General features: G+C 40.3%; 1 protein-coding gene across 5 annotated transcripts in view; it reads right to left on the bottom strand.

Moving 5' to 3' along the window:
* cntln (centlein, centrosomal protein) overlaps nucleotides 1-26,858 on the bottom strand; it is a 122,420-nt gene that overhangs the window by 94,530 nt on the left and 1,032 nt on the right. For 3 of the 5 annotated variants that reach the window (XM_051704987.1, XM_051704991.1, XM_051704990.1), the window contains exons 3-9: nucleotides 25,102-25,190; nucleotides 23,362-23,446; nucleotides 19,770-19,904; nucleotides 19,048-19,191; nucleotides 14,248-14,381; nucleotides 14,001-14,163; nucleotides 13,672-13,836 (exon numbers count right to left, since the gene is read on the bottom strand). In XM_051704987.1, coding sequence (XP_051560947.1) covers nucleotides 13,672-13,836; nucleotides 14,001-14,163; nucleotides 14,248-14,381; nucleotides 19,048-19,191; nucleotides 19,770-19,904; nucleotides 23,362-23,446; nucleotides 25,102-25,190 — 915 coding nt within the window. The remainder of the gene's footprint in view (nucleotides 1-13,671; nucleotides 13,837-14,000; nucleotides 14,164-14,247; nucleotides 14,382-19,047; nucleotides 19,192-19,769; nucleotides 19,905-23,361; nucleotides 23,447-25,101; nucleotides 25,191-26,858) is intronic. The other 2 variants (XM_051704989.1, XM_051704992.1) reach the window with 2 other exon arrangements.

Raw genomic sequence — 26,858 nt, 5'->3', positions numbered from 1 at the left:
ATTGTCACTGAAGTAAAGGATTGCTTGCTCATACAGCTTGTTTTCCATAAAGATGAGGAATCGTTATAAATAATAAGAATAATAACTAAAGTGGTTTCAGTTTAAAAAAATAAATAAAAGCTCAACAGTATTAATATTAGGGTGTGTTCACACTTGTAGTTTGGTTCTCTTGGTCTGGACATAAAAAGAAAATGATACATTAAGTCCTGGTTTGCTTAGTGTTCACACTGACATTTTTAACACCGAACCTAAAGATATGAAACAAAAGGTATAAGGATAAGGTCACAACCTGATTGGACAGCTTTTATGACGTATAGTTTGCGACGGACCTTGCCGAACATCCAAAACAATGCTGGCTGCTGGGCGAATGTGCTCGTTATATTTATATACAGGTGCATCTCAATAAATTAGAATGTTGTGGAAAAGTTCATTTATTTCAGTAATTCAGCTCAAATTGTGAAACTCGTGTATTAAATAAATTCAATGCACACAGACTGAAGTAGTTTAAGTCTTTGGTTCTTTTAATTGTGATGATTTTGGCTCACATTTAACAAAAACCCACCAATTCACTATCTCAACAAATTAGAATACATCATAAGACCAATAAAAAAAACATTTTTAGTGAATTGTTGGCCTTCTGAAAAGTATGTTCATTTACTGTATATGTACTCAATACTTGGTAGGGGCTCCTTTTGCTTTAATTACTGCCTCAATTCGGCGTGGCATGGAGGTGATCAGTTTGTGGCACTGCTGAGGTGGTATGGAAGCCCAGGTTTCTTTGACAGTGGCCTTCAGCTCATCTGCATTTTTTGGTCTCTTGTTTCTCCTCATTTTCCTCTTGACAATACCCCATAGATTCTCTATGGGGTTCAGGTCTGGTGAGTTTGCTGGCCAGTCAAGCACACCAACACCATGGTCATTTAACCAACTTTTGGTGCTTTTGGCAGTGTGGGCAGGTGCCAAATCCTGCTGGAAAATGAAATCAGCATCTTTAAAAAGCTGGTCAGCAGAAGGAAGCATGAAGTGCTCCAAAATTTCTTGGTAAACGGGTGCAGTGACTTTGGTTTTCAAAAAACACAATGGACCAACACCAGCAGATGACATTGCACCCCAAATCATCACAGACTGTGGAAACTTAACACTGGACTTCAAGCAACTTGGGCTATGAGCTTCTCCACCCTTCCTCCAGACTCTAGGACCTTGGTTTCCAAATGAAATACAAAACTTGCTCTCATCTGAAAAGAGGACTTTGGACCACTGGGCAACAGTCCAGTTCTTCTTCTCCTTAGCCCAGGTAAGACGCCTCTGACATTGTCTGTGGTTCAGGAGTGGCTTAACAAGAGGAATATGACAACTGTAGCCAAATTCCTTGACACATCTGTGTGTGGTGGCTCTTGATGCCTTGACCCCAGCCTCAGTCCATTCCTTGTGAAGTTCACCCAAATTCTTGAATTGATTTTGCTTGACAATCCTCATAAGGCTGCGGTTCTCTCGGTTGGTTGTGCATCTTTTTCTTCCACACTTTTTCCTTCCACTCAACTTTCTGTTAACATGCTTGGATACAGCACTCTGTGAACAGCCAGCTTCTTTGGCAATGAATGTTTGTGGCTTACCCTCCTTGTGAAGGGTGTCAATGATTGTCTTCTGGACAACTGTCAGATCAGCAGTCTTCCCCATGATTGTGTAGCCTAGTGAACCAAACTGAGAGACCATTTTGAAGGCTCAGGAAACCTTTGCAGGTGTTTTGAGTTGATTAGCTGATTGGCATGTCACCATATTCTAATTTTTTGAGATAGTGAATTGGTGGGTTTTTGTTAAATGTGAGCCAAAGTCATCACAATTAAAAGAACCAAAGACTTAAACTACTTCAGTCTGTGTACACTGAATTTATTTAATACACGAGTTTCACAATTTGAGTTGAATTACTGAAATAAATGAACTTTTCCATGACATTCTAATTTATTGAGATGCACCTGTATGCATATATGGTGGTATTTTTACCAGCAGAGAACAAACGAGTCAAAACAGCGGCAGGAATTCCTCCGTTGCACACACAAATGAAGATATGCTGCAAGGAGACGGCGATTCCGACGCCTGTACCGAACTGTAATGGGCAACATAGCTCCTATGATGAGAAGAACCAGGTATGCTTGAGGTCAGCATTAGGCAAATTACTTCCTGTTTTTGGTCCGTTTAGACATCTTTGGTCCATGCTGCGTTCATATATCAATCGAACTGCACCAGAGTTCGTTTGGAAGCGGACCGAGACCCACTATTCAGGCGGTCTCGGTCCGCTTGATTGGTGCGCACCAAGGTTCGGATGGCAGCGTTCACACTTCTTCAAATGAACCGCACTAACAGAGCAATCGCACCAGAGTTTGTTTTAATCAAACCAAACCTGCCAAGTGTGAACACACCCTTAAACATTAGCTGTCAGACTTTCTGAACACTTTAACTAATGTATCCTCAAAGTCTGTAACAAAACAAACAGATCCAACATCTCAAAGAAAAATACAACCAGGCCCAAGACTTTTATTGTGGGACAGCAGTTCGCACCAATTTCGGTATTATGGCCCATTTATGTTTTTCACAAAACCACTAACAACAGCAATACCAGTTGAACCTTCAATAGCGGCAGCACGTCTGGATGCAGTTGCTCAATAATTCTTGATTCGTGTTACAACAAAACGCCAAAGATGGTAAACAGGTCATAGATACTGATGATTTCTCACTGGAGCAGTTTTGGAGATTATAATAGAAATATCTCTCTTATTTTTGAACGTATCTCTACTGTGTGTGATGCTCTCATGGTGTTTACTGGTTGCCAGTAAGTCACAATGACCTTTGAACTGTTTTCACTTCAAATAAATGGTAGCATTTCACAATTCATATAAATTCAATGTAATTTTGCAGAGTGGGGCATAAACAAGAAAAAGGTGTTATTATACTTATACTTATGTTAAAATTAACCAAGAAAATAAATGCTGTAAAAGTATTGTTCTTTGTAAGTTCATTTTAATAAATGTTGTTAACTTATGTTAACAAATGTGACATTTTAAAGTGTTACCAGACACATTTGCACTCTCCTCGTCCTTATATAGAAACCACTAATCACATTTTCATCATTTCACTTATTATTATTCACAAAAACAAATGGTGAAAGTTGGCTTTTTATAAAATGCGCTCTGTGTTCAGAGATTTATCATAAAAGCAGACTCTTGTTCTTTGGTAAGCATGACTCTGTAAAGAACTGAATATCAATAGAGTAGAATTCAATAAAATAAACTGAAATATTACAAGTACTACCACAATTGTTGACAGCACACACCAAAGACAGAATGATATCTCCTATCATCCAACACCTCGACACATCCACAGAAATCCCCAGTGGACTCAACCACAACTGCGAGATTCGGTGAGAGATTCAGAGGGAAAGTACGCAAAGGAAAATCAATCTGCGATATACGAGTAGTGTTTTTAATAATCGAATAACTGGTGCAGAACAAGTACTCGATTAGTCAATTACTTGTGCACATCCCTACTCTGCAGTGGCTTATCCCAAAGGTAAATGTCCAAGACTGACCCTGAGGAGTACAAAATGTTCACAAACAGACTTTGCCAAGAGAATGAGTAAACCTTCCCATATCCGCAAACTGATAAACTCACCCAAATAGACTCACAGTTCTGGCGGCAAAATTAATTGCATAAATAATCGAGATTACAATTACAGCTGCCATAATTAACTGATCGTGAAGTGTCAATTTTAGTGGTCCATGTGGGTCTACTCATGTTGCATCAAACTTTTCCATTTAATTTTCTATTTGATGTATGGTTTTACAGTGGTTTTGCATCATTTGAACCAATCAGAGATGTCCATTGCTCACCTCTGTGTTTGATTTATTCTAAATTTGAACAACAGCTTCGTTTTTTATGCTTCCGAGAGGGCCAATGTAAAGGTTGACAATTTGGCTACTAATCTTGATTTACTGATGAACTAAAGTTCTTCATGAACACAGTTCTCAGCTTGTTTTGGATGTGTAGCCAACATAAAGAATACAGCATGCAGTTGATCCGCCCACAATAAGTCATTCATGTAATTTCTATTAATTGAAATTAATGGCATTTACAATATCCAAGGAAATAATCAACAATTATGATTTTTTTCATTATCGTGCAGCCCTTCTCACAGTAACTGCTGCTAAAAATGGTCCTGCAAAGTACTGCTTCAAGGACAGGGACAAAACTTGTGTTATTTTTGTAAAATGTCCAGATTTTCTTTTAGCTCCAATGTTCTTTTTGTCAGGGCGTGCTGAGTGACTCCAGACAGGTCTCCTAAGCAACCAAATTGGCCCGGTTGCTAGGGAGGGTAGAGTCACATGGGGTAACCTCCTCGTGGTCGCTATAATGTGGTTCTCGCTCTCAGTGGGGCACGTGGTGAGTTGTGCGTGGATGCCACGGAGAAGCCTCCACAAGCGCTACGTCTCTGTGGTAACATGCTCAACAAGCCATGTGATAAGATGCACGGATTGACGGTCTCAGACGTGGAGGCAACTGAGATTCGTCCTCCGCCACCTGGATTGAGGTGAGTCACTACACCACCATGAGGACTTAGAGCGCATTGGGGATTGGGCATTCCAAATTGGGGAGAAAAAACTGTCAATAACAGTCCTACAAAACATTATGAGGTCATCCTGCTTTAAAGGGGCTTGAATACTTTTATAGGCATTGTAGGTGAGAAGACCAAAAATAAAATTGGAGGTAAATAGGGATGTGATATATCGTGAACCCCAAAAAATTACGAAACATAGCGAGGCAAAACTCGATATTTTGAAATTTGCAACATTGTTTTCTGTCCATGTGATCATAAATGAAATGACCCGACAAACATCATAATCACTCTAACGCTTGATTTATTCTACACTGTTTACAGAGTTCACACAAGGTCCTTAAAGAGCCTACCTGGAATACCTGGAAAATTTTGTTTTGTTGAAAAGTGCTTGAGATTAAAACGGACCGTTTCCTCCGTGTAATGTGTGTCCATCAAAGATGAGATCCCGCACTCCACTTTCATTAAATAATGCCTTACTGTTTTTTACAATCAGATAAAAAGTAAAAAGAAATATGAATTTAAATCACAAATAGCACAAATGAACTAAAACAGAGACTTCTCTCTCGTTAATAAATGAACCGCAACAGCTGTGAGTCTGTGTGATGCATGTTAAACTCTTGAAGTGACAGAACCATTACAGCGCTTGTTATACAAATGAATATAAATTTAATATGTTATTACTTGTAAATTGTACTCATTATTTCAAACATTGACAGCTCATATCATTATTATTATATATACATTTTAAGAAATAATATTGATAGAAAGTAGAATTTATATATTTTTAAAAAGTTCAAATGTGATTATAATAATCAAGACAAACAAATTATTAAAAAAAATAAACAAACATGTTAACATACTTTTCAGGACAGGTTCTGTTCAGATCTATTGATTGTTCTGCAAAACATCAGATGAATGTAGTCCACTATTTTTGAAGGCTCATTTGTTTGTGATCTTTTCCTATAGTGAAAGGTATATGAGAAACTCTTATTATTCAAACTTTGAGCATTTATGTTGTGTATTAAAGATCTGTATTTTGATGAGAAATTATAATGTGCATTTTGTGCAAACAATACAAAATAAAATAAAAATCTGCCATACTTTGTAATTTAAGTGTTATCATATCGAATCAAGATAATATCGAATCGTGAACCTCATATCGTATATCAAACCAAATCGTGAGATAACCACACTGTCCCATCCCTAGTAAATACAAATGTTAGTGCTGGATGTGCACTGGTGGGTTTATTTCATGGTAGTGCAAGAGGGATAAAGTGGAACCAGTCCAACTCCTAGCAAGATATTACAAATCCAATGCAACCTTGTATAGGTACTGTAAGATTTGATGATTTCTTTCAGACTGGATAGAAATGGATGTTACATAACCGTACTCTTCCTCTGAGGAGAGAGAACACTAAGAAACAATCTAAAGTTCAACCTTGTTTCTTGCAGCACTAAGTTTGAAGACTGTGATGACTGGTAATTACTGCCAACAGACGACTAGGCCTTGGCACCTGTGTTTCTTTCTGAGAGTGAGATAATGAAAAAACAACAGCACTGTCATCACCTTCGGGTTCCTGATTGCATTATCAAAACTACAGCCGGGCTTGGCATCTGGGCGTGACCTTGTTAACTGCCAGGGTAATTAAGTTTAACCAATTGGGAGAGGGGATGATAAATTATTAGCAGGTAGATTTTGTTCACATTTTATTAAATTGGCCTGCCAAAAGGGTCGGCCAAATTATCCAGGGCCTCATTTGTTGGAGGCCGGCCACATTGGCGCATCTGTTACAATTATTTATAATTTCAAGCAGTCGAAAACCAACAGAGTTCGGCGTCAGTCGCGTAAAGCAATTTACAAATGATCTGATGAGGGAGCGTTTGAGCCTTTTTCCCTCAGTTCTAGTCAGCAGGGAAGATGAGAGAAGGAGGAGAAAAAAGGGCGAGAAACAGAGAGAGTGTGAAAGACTGAGTAAGAGCGAGAGAGAACAGCGTGCTGTAATTACAGAACACGATTAGGCTCTTCTGGGAGGTTTGCTGGGACTGGTGGTCTCAGTGTAGAAGCGGAGGGAACATATGGAGGGGCTCGTGATTGCTCTCCCCGAGGCCCGTGACCCGTCTGCTGGCAGAGCCGCGAGCTGCATCTGAATTAGACTGTTCTACACATGTACCATTTTTGCCACAAAACAAATCTGATCACTGTTAATTATGAAGCAGCTATAATCAGGCCCTTAACTGTATGAAGCCAGTAGATGAGGGCTTTGCTTTGGGCCACAGCTGCTGTAATGTGCGTGATTGAAGGTGAATTTCCAGTACAAGCATTCCCTGCATGGTTATCCACCGGAACACAAACTGGCATAAGCATGCTAAAGGTCTAAACACAGCATCTCGACATGGTTTGCATGAACACAGACGTGAGCGGTGCTGCAGGTCAGGGTTGTATTTGAGCAGACCTGCTGATCAGAGCCCCTGCAGATGGACAGGGACTATATGTGTGTGAATAAGTGACCGGTTGGGCCTTTAACACATGGCTGGGGTTTATTAATGAGTCTCAGTACACACGCTGCTGATCTAATGAAAGCACTTGAGCACAAGAGCTCATATAATTACTGTCTAAAACATTCAAAACACACTCACCATCATCCAACAAAATGTTCTATGACAGCCAGTGGCTGGATTGATTTTTACATCAAACAGCATTCTTGATATAGAGCTGAAGTCAATGCTAAAAATGTTTTTTTTTAACTACAAGAAACCTTTGAAGAAATCACAGCATATGTCATGTAGTCATGATTCTTTATATTGTTTTGAAGCACTGAACGGTCATAGTTGCTCTGTTATAATACACAAAACAAATATCTAAATATTCCCTAACTGTTATTTAGTAAGGTAAAATTGCAAAGGAAAATATGGTCCAATTAAAGCTAGAAATAACAGAATGACTTGACAAAGCTGTTCCCCTACATGGGGTTGCAAAAGAAAATGTTTGTATGGTGTAAACATGGTGCATCTCATAATAAATGTACCTGTTTGGCATAGGCTACTAGTCACATCTTCACATCACAAGCATTACTGATGGCAGCCATTTAAGCAATTACAGTTCATTTGATCGTGCAATCGCAAACACTTCAAACAGCCTATCATATCTGGCATGAGTTGAGAGCTACTTAACCTAAAGTAGCCAACATACTCGCAAAAACAGACTTTTGGTTAAAGATGATTTAAGAGTATAATTGTACTCCATAACCCCCTGTTTTGATTCTTTGTTCAATCAAGCAGGCTCATCTATCACACTAATAAAAGTTCAGGATCAATAACCTCCTAATTATAACTTAAATGTGGTCTGCACTCACTGAGCACTTTATTATGAACACTATGGTCCTAATAAAGTGCTCGATGTGGTCTTCTGCTGATGTAGCCCATCCACCTCAAGGTTTGACGTGTTGTGCATTCAGAGATGTTATTCATCTCACTACAGTTGTACAGAGCTGTTATCTGAGTTATCGTAGACTTTCTATCAGCTTAAACCAGTCTGGCCATTCTCCTTGACCTCTCTCATCAACAAGGTGTTTCCGTCCACAGAACTGCCGCTCACTGGATGTTTTTTGTTTTTGGCACCATTCTGAGTAAATTCTAGAGACTGTTGTGTGTGAAAATCCCAGAAATACTCAAACCAGCCCATCTGACACCAACAATCATGCCACGCTCCAAATCACTGAGATCACATTTCTTCCCCATTCTGATGGTTGATGTGAACATGAACTGAAGCTCCTGACCCGTATCTGCATGATTTTATGCACTGCTGCCACACGATTGCCTGATTAGATAAATCGCATGAATAAGTAGATGTACAGGTGTACCTAATAAAGTGCTCGGCGAGTGTAAATATTTTCAGATACATAAAGTGAAGATGTTCATACGCAAGATGCATTTGGACATCATTAAGCAAGAAATGTTAGTATGCCTCTGGCTATTACCATGTTTACTGTCTAAGACACAAAGGGTGTGAGCGCTCTAAAAAGTTTGGGAAGCGCTTACTGTAGTAGTACAATGGGACATCATCCTGCTAATGTTTTCTAAACAAGTTGAGTGGAACAAACTGGCAAGGCGGCCCACGGTGATGGAGGCACTACCTCCTAAAGATTTAAAAACAAACACATTGGCAGCCTCTCAGTATGCTGGAAGCTCAGGGTTTCGGCATCAGATAGTGATCAAAAGAAACACATCTACTCATCTAAACATGACCCCACATAACAAGCTGTGTGTGCAGGGAGCGGACACTTCAATTATACATCTGACAGCTCGGCTTACACTAACACTAATAACACGCAGGCAGATGTTGAGAGGAGCGTCTGGGCTCTAGAATAGGGAGAAATAGGGAGAGATACATTGAAATTTCATCACCTGAGAGGTTTCTCACGATTTCAAAGTTTAATTAAATTCATAACATTCCACCTTTTAAATAAATCCTCCTATAGGTGAAAAAGTTGATTAAGTGACCGCTAAATGTCTTTGGCTGTAACACTGAAGCTCTGGTCAAAAGAGCTAAATAAAAAAAAAATATTTAGATAAATTAACTATCTACAAGTATAAAAAAAAAATGTTGTTTAGCAAATCTGCATGTCAAAGAATCCACACAGTTTGATAGAACAACACAGTAAGATAAGTGAGCAGCTATGCATGTGTAACTGTTCTTTGTCATTCTTTATGTTAACACAGCGCAGTATCTAACATGCATAACAGCTGTAAACGTCCTTCTCCCCACCACGTTTTGCCATAAAGAATTAAAGGGATAGTTCACCCAAAAATGTAAATTCTCTCATCATTTACTCACCCTCATGTCATCCCAGATGTGTATGACTTTCTTTCTTCTGCAGAACACAAATGAAGATTTTTAAAAGAATATTTCAGCTCTGTAGGTCCATACAATGCAAGTGAATGGTGACCAGAACTTTGAAGCCCCAAAAAGCACACAAAGGCAGCATAAAACGACTGAAGTGATCTAATTCGGTTTTGGGTGAGAAACAGAACAGAATGTAACTCCTTTTTCATTGTATATCTTGCCACTGCAGTCTCTAGACACAATCATGATTTCAAGCTCGATTACACTTCCTAGTGCTTGACTCATGTGCAGAGAGCAAGATGACTCTGGGAAGTGTAATCGAGCTTGAAATCATGATTGCCAAGGAGACTGCTGATGTCAAGATATATAGTGAAAATGGAGTTATATTTTGGTCTGTTCCACCCAAAACTGTTTGGATCACTTCAGAAGATATAGATTTAATCACTGGAGTCTTATGGAATACTTTTATGCTGCCTTTATGTGCTTTTTGGAGCATCAAAGTTCTGGTCACCATTCACTTGCATTGTATGGACCTAAAGAGCTGAAATATTCTTCTAAAAATCTTCATTTGTGTTCTGCAGAAGAAAGAAAGTCATACACATCTGGGATGACATGAGGAAGAGTAAATGATGAGAGAATGTTCATTTTGGGGTGACCTATCCCTTTAAATGCATTGCTAATATGCTAATTTATGCCATATATCTGTTATAATAACACTGTACGTTTGAACATCTTCAAGGAAAATGAATGATAGTGTCATTTATACAGCGATGGTGCCGATTATTAACAGCTGCGCTTGAATGTACGAGCTCGTTATCGTGTCGCAGGTGATTGAGTCATAAGTGCCCCAATGTTCAGTGGATCAGTACCCTTACCAGTGCCCGAATTAGTATTCACGATATACTGATTCACGACATAGGGAGCTGATTGAGACACAGGGTTTTGTTGTTATTTAATAATTTATTGTTTCATATTTAAAAGTAAAATTTCATACCTTATTTCTTTTCGGATTTCTAGTCATAATTTTATATTTAAAACATTATTTTCATAACATTATTTATGCACTGTAATTTCAAATGCATTTATGCCACCTCTGTGCAGCATTAAACCATCCTTGGCATACATTTCCTGGCATATATGCCATTTCAGATGCAGCTTCTGTCACTTTTGCAGTGTGAACATGGCTCAGGATGTTCACACCCTATTTTCTGTTAAATAATAAATAAAGATGATTTATATGGGGTAGGCCACATCCTCCACTTTAGCCACAGAAGAGATGGAACCCGGCACGCAGTGGCCTTTGAACTCTTCTTTAGCCCAGACTAAATACACTTTTTCTTCTACTTGGACTTTCCTGGCTCCATTCCTCTTCCATATTCAAATGAGAGTCTGGTCGCACTCAGCTCCCTCTACTGAGCAGCACTTTGATCATTCCTAACATTTAAATTTAAAATAAAGCTCTAACAACCTGTGCATTACATTTAACAGGTGTTCAGAAAGAAGTTGATACAGAATTTCAGATTATGCTAGAATACACATCCCAGTCAGTGCAATTATTGCTGGGAACAGAAAGCCCTCTTGACTGCGTTATACCTTGGGATGACTGATCAGTTCACTTTGATGTCTGTAGGTAAAACTGTTAAGAAACAAAACAGTGAGGCAGCTGCTACATGTGTTCAGTAAACACAATTTCATATTCAAAGCAAGACATACTAACTTTGCATACAGCATGCACAGATTATTGTGCCTACCAAAAAAGAAGTGATGCGCCTCATTATGGTGATTCCCACATGCAAAATCAGACAACACATATCTGACTATATCTACAACCCCTACTGTGGAAATCTAGCATCTCTTTACTTACTAACTGAACCACTTACTGTTACTCCTCAATCCAATTTTCCAGTACAAATCTACAAAACTACACATTAACCCAATAATCACTGACTACTGAAACTTTATTCACATTTAGCCATTTCCACTGCCCACATACTGAAATCTCGATTTGATTCTGTTTCGGATTCATATGGGTTTATTTCTGTTATAATGTCCCTTTTGCTTACATATAAAAGAAATGATGTCCCAGCTAATGCTGTCAATTATACAGAGGACCGTTTAACTAGGCACATTAGGAAAATATTAATTTTATAATATTATTTTTTCATCATTTTGGTCACATTTTGGCTTTTTAAAAATGAACAAGTAAATGTATCTGTGACGAGGAGGAGGGCGGGGCCAGGCCGTGACTATGCACACCGGCCCCGCCCTCCTCCTCGTCTCAGTATTCAATCAATAAATAACATAAAATTTTTTTGACATATTTATTGTTAAATTGCATAATTTTTACTATTTACAAGTATTTACATTGATTTGTTGAACACGTGCTAAAACCAGCACTGTCTCTTTAACGAAAAACAGCGCCTTTAAATGAGCGCATGTTAACGAGAGAGGACTCGAATGGCTTTACATCATCTGTGTGATACGTGATTAGAATTAAATGTTTTTGTGACTCCAGCCAGGTCTCCTAAGCAACCAAATTGGCCCGGTTGCTAGGGAGGGTAGAGTCACATGGGGTAACCTCCTCGTGGTCGCTATAATGTGGTTCGCTCTCGGTGGGGCGCGTGGTGAGTTGTGCGTGGATGCCGTGGAGAATAGCGTGAAGCCTCCACACGCGCTATGTCTCTGCGGTAACAAGCTCAACAAGCCACATAAGATGCGCGGATTGACGGTCTCAGACGCGGAGGCAACTGAGATTCGTCCTCCGCCACCCGGATTGAGGCGAGTCACTACGCCACCACGAGGACTTAGAGCGCATTGGGAATTGGGCATTCCAAATTGGGGATTGTCCCTGTAATAAGTGCACTGTAAGTCACTTTGGATTTCCAAATATATTCACTTTAGTCACATAGCATGAAATTTGGTTGCAATTATGAGTGATTTCCTCTCATTGTAGTGGAGGGTTGAAAGATCGATCTTGGGATTTAACAATCGATATCGAGATCGTTCAAATGAAGATCGCAATTAATTGGAAAAACAATATTTGTACCCACCCCTAATTCAGCTATACCAAATAGATCTGTGGGAGTCATTCTATCAGATGTTCATGGATCACTATAGTTTCCTTTGGGGCACAATAAACAGAAAGGTAGAAAGCAGGACTCAACAGTACAAGGATTTTTTTCTGCTTGCCCACTCGAGCTAGTACTTCAGATTTTTACCTGTCCTGCCAACATTTAAACTGTGTGTGGGTGAGAAACAGATCAATATTTAAGCACTCTTTTGCTTGAAATTCTCCTCCCTGCCCAGTAGGTGGCGATATGCACGAAGAATGAGGATCACCAAAAACACAAGAAGAATGTGAAGGTGAAAGTGGAGATTTTTAATTAAAAAGGGCTTAATTATTGATCTGTTTCTCACCCACACCTATCATATCACTTCAGAAGACATGGATTAAACCACTGGAGTCTTATAGATTACTTGTATGTTTCCTATATGTGCTTTTTGGAGCTACAAAGTTCTGGTCACCATTCACTTGCATTGTATGGACCTACAGAGCTGAAATATTCTTCTAAAAATCTTCATTTGTGTTCTGCAGAAGAAAGAAAGTCATACACATCTGGGATGGCATGAGGGTGAGTAAATGATGAGAGAATTTTCATTTTGGGGTGAACTATCCCTTTAAATGCATTTACTAAGGGGCGGCCAATATGCAACTGCTTGCATCCACACTGATGTTAAAAGACACAACACCTGAATAAAGAGTGCAAAACTTGAAGAGCAATGAAAACAATGACACCCTACAACTGGACGATGGCTTCAACCCACAACAACAGGAGAGAGATGATGAACTTCTGAAATCATCCAAGGAGACGGGTGAGTGTAAGTGATGGGAAGGTAATATAGGTACTGACGGTGCTAGATCTGCTGAGAAGAGCAGGAAATATAGAGAAAGCATTCTCAGCGAAGCTCTGGCAAGGTTAATGTCAAATGTTTAAGAGTTGTCAGGCAGCATGAAGTCTTGAAAAAATTGACCGTCTTTCTGAATGACATTTATTGTAGATGCGGTTTTAACCGAGCAAGAAAGTAAAAAAGAAAATAAAAGAAAATACGTGAAATGAAGGGTGTGTGGTTTTGCTGAGGTGCTCATTCAGCTCGCTTTGCATACAAAGGGCACCGAGCATGATGTAAATCTGTCATGGTGCTCCCCACACAGACTCACCTCACAGTGCCCCGCGGCTGCTGTGAAACTCTGCAGCTGTGCCCGGAGTTCCTGGATCTGCTGATCTCTCTGGCTGAGCTGCGTGCTGAGGGCTGCTTCCCGCTGGCGGAGTTGTTCATCGCTGTGCCAAAGGGCCTGGTATGACACGCTCAGCTCATTGTAGAGCTGTCACAGCAGATAGAGACAGAGAAGGACAAGCTCAGTTAACACAAATGTCCTTCAATGGTGAAGACAGGTTCACTTCCCCAGGGGTTCCAGGGTGACTTATGAGGACAGACGCTAAGATCATCTGAAAAAAAGCGACAATACACACATTTACAGAAACGTACCTTCTGGTAGGAGACGGTGTCTGCCGTGTGAGCCTCTTCTTGGCTGCGTAAAACTCGTTGCGTGTCCAGGTTAAGGCCCTCCAGTTGTTGTATAAGATTGGCCTGTTCTCCTGCATGTTCAACACTCTGCCTGTACAGACACTGCAAGTCCTGCAGCTCACGCCTGGACATGAACACGCACATGACAATCAATTCATACATTCAGGGTAAATCAAAGCTCAGTCAGATCTGTGCAATTGCATCTTACTTGAGCTGACAGAGCTGTTCTTCTTTGTTCGTTACTTCCTGTTCTACAGAGGAAAGCTGATGGGACAAAGCAGTTGACCGGCTCTGAGCCTCTAGAACTTCCTGTCTGCTTCTGAACACTTCCTCTTCCAATTTCTGAAAAAACATTTTTTAAATATTGGCAGCTTATTGACAGGGAGTTATGGACCCTTTTCATGTCTGGAAGTATTCTACATTTACAGAAGTAAACATTTGCAGGGTAAACTTCGACAGCGGTGAATGGGAGATCACGGCAAATATATTTTTAGCTTACCCATTTGCGCCAGCATCAAAAGAAAAATGGCACTTGGGGGGTCTGGGTAGCTCGGTGGTAAAAGACGCTGGCTACCACCCCTGGAGTTCGCTAGTTCGAATCCCAGGGCGTGCTGAGTGACTCCAGTCAGGTCTCCTAAGCAACCAAATTGGCCCAGTTGCTAGGGAGGGTAGAGTCACATGGGGTAACCTCCTCGTGATCGCTATAATGTGGTTCATTCTCGGTGGGGCGCGTGGCGAGTTGAGCGCGGATGCCGCGGTGGATGGCGTGAAGCCTCCACACGCGCCAAGTCTCCGTGGCAACGCGCTCAACAAGCCACGTGATAAGATGCGCGGGTTGATGGTCTCAGACGCGGAGGCAACTGGCGATTCATCCTCTACCACCCGGACTGAGGCGAATCACATGCACATTGGGAATTGGGCATTCCAAATTGGGTAAAAAAGGAAAAAAAAAAAAATCAACAAAAAAAAAAAAAGAAAAAAAAAATGCCACTTTTACATTTCCACAACTTTCCCAAATGAAGAAAAAACTAGAGAGTGATGGATTACGAGATGGCAAATTTACTGTCATTTTCTCAGCAGCTGTGTTCGGGTGGTTTCACATATAGTCCATTTTAAATGAACCAAACCCAGTTCAGCTAAAGTGAACCACAAAGGGAACAAGCTGCAAATGACCTCAGTGCTTCTGCTGGACTTAAGAGAGGACCCAGTTTATTTTTTGGTCCTTTTAGCATTTATATGGTCTCAGAACCCTTGTCGTTCACACCACAGCTCCTTAAGAACTCTAGCAATAACTTGCTAGACACCTATAATTGTGATTATGAGGGATAAGGTGCTTAATAGTACATTATTCATATTTTACTTGGGATCATTTAATAAAATAGGGCTATATTATTTATTTGAAGCTTTAAAAAAAACATTATTTAATTGTTTATTATATAACAATATTGCACAGGGAATGACATGAAAAGTATTATTTTAAATGTTAAAACTTTTCCAAATACTTAAAAGCATTTCTCTTTTTGGTCAACTTTACATTTACACTGTTATTTATGAAATCCAGACAGCCCAGGAAATTATATATTAGGCAATAATAAAATATTTCTGTCCTAAATTCTTCACTTTCACACGTTACGTAAAGGCTCTCTGATAAAACCCACAAGCTCTTATTTCACATGAAGGAAAATATTTGAGAGTCTGCGTGTATTGGAAAATATGTTTCTTCATCTATCATCTCCACAGAAATGGAGCAAGCATCTCCTTCTGCATGTATGAACCAAGAACATTACGCGAATGTTAGGGTTAGCGAACGGTAGGGCATCAGGGCGCTTCAAAGCGGTTCATCTTTACGCGCTCTGCTATGAGTGCGGCTGGTCTGCGGTTCAAAAACACGGTCATGGTAATCATGGAATTTCTATATTCACTTAAAATTCTCTTATTTGGACAGTAAAATGTGACTGGAATATGAAGTACACAAACACGGTTAGATTAAATAAAGGATTTTTTGCGCAAAAAGTTTTAGCGCATCAAAATAAAGCTGATGGAAATGCAAATTATCGCAAAAATGTTGACAAAAAATGTTCCGTTTAAACTCTATGCCGATACTTCAAATGTCGCAAAAAACTGGTTTGGAAACACTTTTTGTCGAGAAAATTGGCATTAACGCAAAAATGTAGTGTCACATGACAGAATTTGCCCCAATCGCTAGCCTGTGTTAACCATGACGAAGGTATACATCCTTGAAAGCCAATTTATTGTACGTGATTACAGATTGATCTTAATATAGATCATATAGATCCGATCACTGCAAATATGACACTTCCAGGAGTGCCAACACAAATATCTCGTATCATGCACCGGTCATCAACAAGTGCAAGGAGAACAAATGAATGGCCACTGTTTGCGATTAATTTAATCGTGGTAGACATCCATTTATTTATTAAAGCTGTATGGAATTAGCACCACAATATAAAAAACATATCATTTTAAGATGTTTTAAATTAAAAACAATTACACAATACTAGGAGAAAAACATCAGTGTGCTTTTTTGTAACACTAACATATAACCCAATTCTATAAAATTATTGTTCAGCTTATTTTTGAAAAAATGCCAGCACAATTCCCTGTATTAAATTAAATTACCAAACGAAAAAAAGCATTAAATTAAAAAAATAAATTACCAAATGAAAAAAATAATATTTTTAGACCTATATATGCCTTTTCTTTACACAAACTTAAATTAGCTTTACCCTGTTCTGCAGATGAAAAAAGTCGTCTGAATGGCATTCTCAGAGTATTCTACACTATTATCAAGACTATAAACTATCAGAACTATTTGTCCAATGCTGAGTTCACTTTCAGAAAATTAGCTTTTGAACATTTTAAAATGTTTAAATATTTTAAATCTAACCCTCTTTACCTCGGATCACATTAGCTGAGCTTCTTCCGAAAATGTAAATTGCATTATGACGCTAAATTAATTTTAGATGACAATCAAGTTCAGTTGCTCATTAAAAGTTAAATATGCGGGACATAATGCAGTTGTGATGGCGATGCTTTAGATTAGATGATTGTTCAAAATAGCCTATTGAATATCAGGAATGTATCAAATATGTAAACCCTGATATTACACCGCATCAATGTTTCTTTAATATCTGTGCACACAGCATATACACGTCGATGGATGCACCTGATACTAAGACTGAAAGTTTCCCCATTACTTGGTGCAGGTTGCCAGCTTGAACAGGGCCATGACGATTCGCTTTCGGGTCAGAACCGGTGGCAAACTGCGATAGACGCAACATCAGGACCAATATTCCAGTCCTATCAGAAGGGCAACTGCTCCCTTTTGATTGCAATTCCTCGTCTTCTGATAGCTTTTATTTGTGAAATTAAAATGACAGTAAGCTGCTAATTTCAATGAATTGTCTCAATACTCTCCCCATTTTACCAAAACTTCTGAGGAAAAAAAAATTAGGGACATCTGGAAGGCGAATTAGCGATAAACACACATTTCTGTATGGAAACGGCTTAAGGGCAGATTTATTTTGCGATAAACCAAAACTTATGCGACAAAGTGTTTTTTTAAGCATGACGTCATCCAGCACACCATTTTTATCAATAAAAGGCCATTTGAATGGAAACAGGCAGAAGACGGCAAATTTCGCAAAATTTGTTTTACGCATTTTCACTTTGTCGACAACAAAATAAAATGTGGATGGAAACTAGGCTGCAGACAGTATGTAATGCAACTTTGTATGGCAAGCCTCAAGGTACTTACAGTACGTCATAACGAAATGCAAAGCGGACTGGTACATCTTTGTTTTTACAAATCAATCTAACCGTACTCTGACCACTAGGGTTGGGAACCGAGAACCGGTTCTTGTTCAGAACCGGTTCCATTCTTTAAAAAATATCAGAATCGTTAAGAGGATTCGGAACCAGCAGGTAGTCTGTGTACAGTTCGCTTTTGGGTCATTTTAGGGGGGGGTCTGAGATCATTTGGATTGTTTGCATATACACGTTATACCGCTCTGAGAGCGCTTGGAGTGCGCAAACAAACTAGGTGTGAAAACGCCCGTTTTTGAAAAACTAATACCAGGGTAATAAACATTACTAAATCATTTCAAAATTGGAAATATACAAAGTTTGCAGGATTTATGCTGCCAAATAAGGCGGAAACGGGTCATCACAGTCTCTGAAAAGGGTCCATTCACAGAAGGCAGACACAGTTGAGTGCATGACCTGATAAAAACAAAACACAGACAACAGAAGTAAAGAAAAAGAAGAAGAGCAACTAAAGGACAGAGCGTGAGCTCAGACAGGCAGCCTATCAGCAGTATATCACAGGACCTGATGGAGATAATGAGAAGCAAACAGATGCTGTGCATCAAACACTCAGGCCAGGGAGAGCATGGGGCAGCCCTCATTAAAAACTAGCCAGCACAGACGGGGGTCGCTGAAAGAAACAGAGAACACAGGAGGAAAGGGGACATAGTCCGAGCACTGCTACAATCTTATTTAATTAGACTAGTTAGAGTTTAAGGTCCGCACGGTCCTGCCTCTGTCCTTGCCCAGAAAGAATAATGAACACAAATCTGTATGTAAAGCAGGAGACGGGTAATCACACAGGTGCTTGAGTGACACTCAACCCGTGAGGACCCGAGAAGCCCTGTTTAACATACACAAATGCTGAACGAGGCCCTATGGAACATGCTAACAACAGCTCGAGCTCCATCCGTAGAGAGTCATTATAGCTAGAGTCACTAAGCGCTGGGACAGCAGGCAGGACTGATGAAACAGCTCTGGTCACGTTGCACAGTATATGCTCCTACTGCTGAGTGGGGAAAAGAGAAATTGGAACCCACCATGTTCAAGTCATTATTTGGCCCCTCCTGTGAAGATGTCTATCAATATTGAACATTTGTGCATAGCGAGAGGAGTTCATTTACATGGATTTGCTTAGAAAGTGTGCAGAAGAAAGAATGGATCGAGGAGGATGGGACCTTACCTTGACTCTGGAACTGTTGAGGTCCCGCACTTTCTCCAGCTCTGCCTGAGAGGATGAGCTCTGGGCATCTAATTGGTTCCTGGCTTCCAGGAGGGCCCGTCTGCCCTCCTCCTCGCACGCCTCAGCCTGCTTCCTCACTTCCTGCTGGGGGAAAGAAAGTGGTCATAGTGCCAGGATGAAAGCTTGAGCAGGGCCGGAGAGAGTAGTATGGAGCTCACCTGTGCTGACAGGGCAAGCTGAACCCCACGCAGGTAGCCTTGTGCATGGGCCGTCTTTAGCTCTAATGACAGCTCTAATGAGAATAGCTCCACTACAGGCCCATTAGTCTTGCCAGCCTGCCTTTGATGCACATCTCTCGCTCCCTTCTTTTCCCCCCTCTCTGCCCTTCTCTCCTTTACTAAGAGAGACCATGCAAAGACACATCCTCCCCAGATCTTCACTTTATCAATTAATCATGCCAGTCCCATTAGAGGGTAATTAAGGAGAAGCCACATCACATACACACACTTTCCTCTGCTCGGCCATCATTAAGTATTTATCGAGAAAGTTGCTTTTCCGAGTAGCCTCTGCTGTCACTCCCACCCCAACCCAGGATTTTGAGGCCTAAGGCGATTGCCTCCAGGGGCTTGTCAGGTTGTTTTTTTTCCCTCTCTCACTTTTTTTGGTGTCACAGGCACAGAGGCAACGCTTTAAAAGTGGTGCCAGTGGAAATTTGTCCAAACCTTAAGTTGTCGACTCTTATTCCCCAGTCTGTGGTGCAGATTTGCCAGCTCCTTCTTCATTAGACCACACTCCTCCTCACTGCCACGCAGCTGCTGGACTTGGTTGTTTATCTCCAGCTCTTGCGCAGTCACTTTCTGTTTAAAGAGCCACACGAGAGACCAGAAGAGACTGCTATTAGTCAAAAGCAATCTGGGTATGTGTTTACAGGACTGAGCGTTGGGTTCCATTAGTAGTTTCATTAAAGGTGTCAGCTGTGGCATGATGCAGAGACAGGAGAATATGTCATGTGGAGGACTTTCATCCTGTATTGCTAAATGTTTTCAATTCAGACACAGGTCAGATGTCAGGTAAGAATAGACTTTATTCACAGTAGTTTGATGGGAATGAAAACGAGGCGGTGAGGTACAGACTTGCGGTCTGTTCAGTGGGTAGTACTGTTGTTTAAAATGGTATGGTTCAGCTGATGAACAATTGAAAACATATCTTTCCAAAAATGTTTCCGTAGACCCTAGAAAACACGAGCTGTAAAATTAGAAAAGTGATCCTATTATCTAGGACCATTTAGCTTTATACAATGCACGCTATCGAAGTGACTGGAAGTCTATCCCTCACAGCCTTGTTTTAATTCCCATCAATAAATCAAATATGGGAATAAGGTCTATTAGCTGTACTGTGACATCAGCAAACAGCACAGCATAAAGCATGCAATGATAACATTGTGTTAATGTCAAATCAACAATACCATTCTTTTAGAAGAGCGGTGCTTCAGTTATCCCACGGCCATCTCTGATGCGCCGATAATCCGTTCCTGTCACTAAAACACACTTCATCCAGCTGGGTCGAGCTAACTCGATGCTGGCCACAGATATCTCACAAAATAACCCTGAGCTGTGGGAGGCAATTAATTGCCATGTTGGGGGAAATCACTTGAATCTTTCCAGATATAGGACTTATGCTTGGTCTGTGCACCATGCAAATGCAGGTTTTAATAGAGATTTATAGCTCAAGTGAAGCTCAATTCAAAATGTTGATAATGAGGTAGGCAAGCACTGTTCTAACCCCAGTAGTTCTCAATCGGTAGGAAAAAAGGTTTAAAGAAGTTAAGAGGTCTAGGACAGAGAGATTAGCATTAGAAATCCCCAGTGCAGTTCAAAAATGAAAGCTAATTATGTTACAAAAATGGAAGAAGAGGGGTAATGGGGGGAGGGGGGAGGGGGGGAGTGGAAAGCTGGTCAAAGTTAGTGTGGAAATGCAGACATGAGACGAGGATTCAACAGACCATCACACGGCCAAGGAAGGGAAAAGCAATTAATCACCATTTAAGTTCGTTTGGCGCAAAATTTGGATGAGACGAATGCCAGTGGTCTTGAGCGGTACCAAGAATCCTGACTATTAATGAGTTTCTCAAACAGGGCACAATGACCATATTCTCTTAACATGGCAATGAAACTGATAGAAGAGATCCATTCAAAACTGTATGTCAAATTTTTAATCTCTAAATTGTAATAATTAGAACTGTCAATTTAATGCGCTAATTTAGTGCGATTCATTTTATTAAAAAAAAAAAAAAGTAAAAAAAATGTAAGCAATTAATCATGCCCCCTGATGCGTACGTAAATTCCGTAATAAAAGTACAGATTTTCCAACCTTACAAGCATGAGTACGTGTTTTTACAAGCCACGCATGTACATAAAGCGACAATTAAAAACAGACTGAACGCAAGCACGTGTACTATCAAGGCGGTCGCACACAGGACGAGAAGCGCCACGGCACGGCTAGGACAGGATGTGTCAGTGCGGTGCAGGTGGCACGTGCAGTGCAGATACACAGAAAAGTTACAAAGGTTTCTGTACTTTCTTCAAGAATGAACAAAGTGATGTTGATGAGTTTACAGGTTAATTAATGAAACTGGGCGGGCCTGGGTAGCTCAGCGAGTATTGACGCTGACTACCATCCCTGGAGTCGCGAGTTCGATTCCAGGGCGTGCTGAGTGACTCCAGCCAGGTCTCCTAAGCAACCAAATTGGCCCGGTTGCTAGGGAGGGTAGAGTCACATGGGGTAACCTCCTCGTGGTCGTGATTAGTGGTTCTCGCTCTCAATGGGGCGTGTGGTAAGTTGTGTGTGGATCGTGGAGAGCAGCATGAGCCTCCACATGCTGTGAGTCTCCGCGGTGTCATGCACAACGAGTCACGTGATAAGATGCGCGGATTGACGGTCTCAGAAGCGGAGGCAATGTATGAAACAAGTGTAACTGCGCAAACTGAACGATTAGAAATGGTGACGTTAATTATGGAATTTCTCTATCTGTAACATTGAATGGGTTTCATTCAAGCTGTCAAACCTCAAAAAGACTTGTAACTGAAAATACATTGTGTAGGCTCTATGAAAGATACGTATACACAATATATCATCCAGTGATGGCTAGAGGAAATAATCTTTGTCCTTAGATAACGTTTTGGGTCAAATTTAATGGAAAACTATGCAAGTTGCGCTCCGTGGCACCACAGACCTCTGGGCAGCAGCAGCGGTGTGCGTACCTTCATTGAAAACAACAGTTTCGAATTTTAGACCGTGCCATGTCGTCCGCCAGACGCGTCCGGTGTGCGACCCCCTTAAGAACTGAACACATTGACGAACTCAATGTGCAAAACACTGAAGGCATATTCAATGATATGAAAATAAAACAAACTATATATTGACTTCTTACGCCACGTTTTGTATTGTCTAATCAATGATTTATTCATCTGCCACAATCCTTCAATTTATATCAAACTCAATTTCAATCCATATTTCATATTTATAATAGGCCCTACATATTATAGTTAAAAATATTTCAACTATTATGCATTTTTATATGAATTATCTTTATTTGGGGGCCGTTCTCACCAAATAATGTTGTATGCGATTAATTGTGATTAATCCGATTAATTAATCAGCATGTCATGTAATTAATTCAATTAAAGATTTTAATCGGTTTACAGCCCTAGTAACAATGCAAACTAACTTTTGGCAAAGTTGGTTGGGAATCACAAAGAAACACATTATGTGCGCTTTAATATTATTTTCATTGCGTTGGAGTGGTGGCGCGGTGTTAACGCACATGTTCTGGCAGGATCGAGTTTGGTCTGTGATGTGTCCAGATACCATTCCCCCTCTCTCTCCCCAACAGTTTCCAGTCCCCTCTCCAATACGGAGGCAAAGGCCCCAAATACATCCAAAAAAGAAGTCTTGAAGCACCTCACTGTTACAGCTGTTGGTCTGTTAAAGCTATAGGTTGTCGAGTTATGGCTAATCTTATTTACTCAAATGAGAAGTATGTGTGAACATGTTTGACAGACTATCTGCTGAAAAGACAGAGCAGCTAATGAAGCCGACTGACAGATGTTTCATTAAGGGGCATGATTAAAGGTGAATTAACAACACGGCTTCATCATTAGCTGTCATCCAAGCAGATCTATCAAGCAGTCAGAGATGCTCATTAAAAAAAAAAAAAAAAAAAAAAAAAAAGGACACGACGATGGTTTAGCAGACCACATGCTCGTCTTTACACGTGTGGTTACAATGTAGATTCAGTTGATTTCAGAGCGGTACCTGCTCCAGCTCTTGGATTTTGTAATCTTTTGCTTGAAGAATCTCCAGAACTTTCTTGTCCTTGTTCTCAGCTTTCTGCTTCTCTCTAACACAACACAGATTCAAGGAAAGAGCAACATTAGAGACACAGGTTGACACAGAAACGGAATAGAGAAGAGGGAAAACCAATCCACTGGCCTCCGTCAACACTGCAGCCATTCCCACTTAAAGCATAAAATCTATTTGGTATGATGCAATCGTGATGCTCTGTGAGGAGATAAAACACTGCAGGATAGACTAGATGCTGTGGGAGCAGAAACAGGCAAAACTGCCTTTCAACCACTCAGCGCGTTCCCCGAGCTTATACCACAGAGGGTCAACAGGGAATGATGGGATATAACTCTAGTCTCCAGGTATCAGTAATTATCAGGATATCAAAACAGGAACACTACTCACAGGGGAACACAAACACTCCTTCCCTTTCAGCATCTAGCCCTCTTTAGTGGGTGTTTGGGGGGAAAGACAAAAGAATCACAATTGGGGCAAGTTTGTTTGAACAGCCGCCACTCACCTGGGATCCTCCTTTCCCTGGTTCACCTTTTCAATCCCTTCCACCCGCTCTCATTCCATCTCTCCCTGAGGACATCTGACATGATACGGGCTCTCCTAAGAGTACACCATTGCCTTGAAGCTTGGTGATGTTAACTATATCCCAAGCCAAGCGTTCACTCACTACCAGACCGGCCAGAATTCCCAAAAGTCTGTGGGCTTTACACAGCCAGCACAATTATCATGTCAATCTCCCGTGTGGCGCTGTACTGATATATGCACACGCCCTCAGGTGCGTGTTGCCAGTTCTCGGAGGAGGAGTGTGTTTTGCTGGCTGCGCCTGCGGAGTGAACTCATGAAGGATGCAGGAGCATGTAGCCTGCCTGGCATCTCTTTTCTCATCTGCACTGGAGTCGTGAACACATTTTCTACGCCAATACACACAAACATAGATAAAAGATATGCATGGGCTTCTGTGAGCTTTCCATACCTCTGACCTTTCATCAGAAGGCTAAAAGAATTATATAGTCAATTAAGCACTTTAATAATTAAGTACATTACTGAGCCTTGCCAGTGGTCTGAAGCTCCTCCCAAGTTTCAAATTGTGATCTTTAACATACACTGGTCTTGATCACAATCATTCAGCATTGTGAATCTGACCTCTTTTTTCCAACATGTTCCCATGCCACTTATGTAGCTCCCCACACCCTCTCTGAGGGTCATAAGTCAACTTAAATCTAGTGTTTATCCCTCAAAGAGGAGGGTTTTTTTAGCTTTTAGATGAGAAGAGAGGGAGGGAGTCAGTGCAGAGGATAAGAGGGTTTAGATCATCATCTGCTCTCGGTTCTTTCATAACTGCGTTCAACAACACAGCCACCAACACAAATCAGGGATTTCACACGGCAGAAACAGCATTTATTTCAAGCCTGAGACGTAGACTAAGAGCATAACGAGCCAACAGAAGAATCGAAAAATGTGCCATTTTTTATTTTCCAGGTCAATGGCTTTGCCGATTGCATCAAGATGTAGATTGGAATGCAGGTGCGGAATTTAAATAAATAAAATAGTCTACTCCTCTCTCACTGTTGCTGGCGTGCCAGTGATTACCCCTCCGCGTGCCAATGCTGGCATGCGTGCCATAGGTTGCCGACCCCTTCTACAGTGCACTGTGGTTTGTAAAATTAAACTGGGTGGCATTATAAAGCGACCTACCTTTCCGTTACAAGACTCACAACCTGGGTGAGATCTGGACTGGCCACTTGAAGCCGCTTCCAAAGCGACCAAACAAACTCCTTGTCTGCCTGTTAGAAGCAAATACAACAATAAACATTGCTTTTTTATGGTGTTGCTCACAAGTTGTTTACAAACGAGCAGCTGTTTATATTTGTTTCCTACAGATGAGCAGCACATATGCTGCAATGACATTATAATATTAATAAGAAGAATAACTATGTGATTATGATTCTAGTATGATTATCTTTATGTCATTCTAGCAGTTTTCATGAATAATATTTCTTGTGCGAAGCAAAATGGAAATCACTGCAACAGCTGCAAAGATTTCTGGATCAATATGCACAAAGCTTTTCTCCTAACGAATGAAACAGAGATAATTAAATCAGAGCATTCCTATTCATAGAGAAGAAGGTTTAAGAGTCGAACAGAAACAGAGCCAATCTGTGCCGACTCGAAGCTTAAAGCAGAAAGTGTTCCAGTGACAGAACAGAGGCTTGCCCGACACACAATTCACATCGTCTTATAAAAAAATGGCTTTCAAAGATTTTAAGCTACATTACATTTAATGAGAGACATCTAAAAACTACATTTTCTGACATTAATAAAAAAAAAACACTGAATTATACCAGATCAACTTAATTTAAAATTATCTGTTAAATTATGTCCACATCATTATAAGATTAAAGTCATAAATCCCTGTAGAATCTGCTGGTGTCCAATTAGTACATGAATTTTAAACCCTATTCAAAAGTGTCTAATTAATTATTTACTAAATGGTGCAGGCAGACCTTGATAGACCATACGCGAAACATACAAAGTAGCGTACGTGAGAGCGACGGAAAGTCGAGATAGAGATCTCAGTGTCCTTAGTCTTCATTGTATTTAATGACAAATTAAGAAAAGTCCTCCATCAAATAGGGGGTCTCTCCCCTTTTATGAAGTAAGCTCACTGCATCAGAAAATGGAGCAACTTCTCAGCATTACAGGGAATTGCTCATAGAAAGAAGGGTGTTTGACGTGTTGAAAGTCAGTCTTATTGATGAATTATTTATCTATACAGCGGACCCACTCACTGAACGTTGCTATTTATACACATATTAATAAAGTAAAACTGACTCGCTGATCATTCTCAGGTCCACTAAAAACATTTTGCAGTTAATGGTAGTGGATTTATGAGGGCACTATTCCTTGTACATATATAGCATGTGTGATTCTTTAAACATATGTGCTTGTAATTACAGCTGAAATGGAGAAAAATCAATGGAAAGAAATCTTAATGAATAAATAAAGCTGTCCTTATATAATTTTGTGATGCCTAAATACATAATTTCATTTATTCCTTCATAAAGAAAATGTACCTTCTTTTATATAGGGGTCATTTATTGCTCTGCTCAATGTACTCGCCAAGATCAGCGATGAGGAGTAACAAACATGCTCATATATTAATGATGTTATTAATACGTTAATTAAATGATACTGGCTTCGAGTGCGAGACACTACCGATGATGCAGGTGTTTGTTTTTAGGCACCACCTGGTGGGGTTTTAACAATATGCAGGATGTTATAGAGGTCGAGGAGAAGTAGATGTACATACTGTGAGGGTCAAATGGGATTCTGAGCTTCTAAACTCTGGAATTTAGTGAACAATCCAGAAAGAAAATGTATATGTGCTTCTGATATGATATGGAGGGGATGGTCCGCTGGCCCCGGGCCAGTGTGAGAGAGTTTCAAGCCAA

The sequence above is a fragment of the Myxocyprinus asiaticus genome, chromosome 8 (assembly GCF_019703515.2).
Source record: "Myxocyprinus asiaticus isolate MX2 ecotype Aquarium Trade chromosome 8, UBuf_Myxa_2, whole genome shotgun sequence".
Lineage (NCBI taxonomy): Eukaryota > Metazoa > Chordata > Actinopteri > Cypriniformes > Catostomidae > Myxocyprinus > Myxocyprinus asiaticus.
This window is presented reverse-complemented; position numbering and strand designations above follow the sequence as displayed.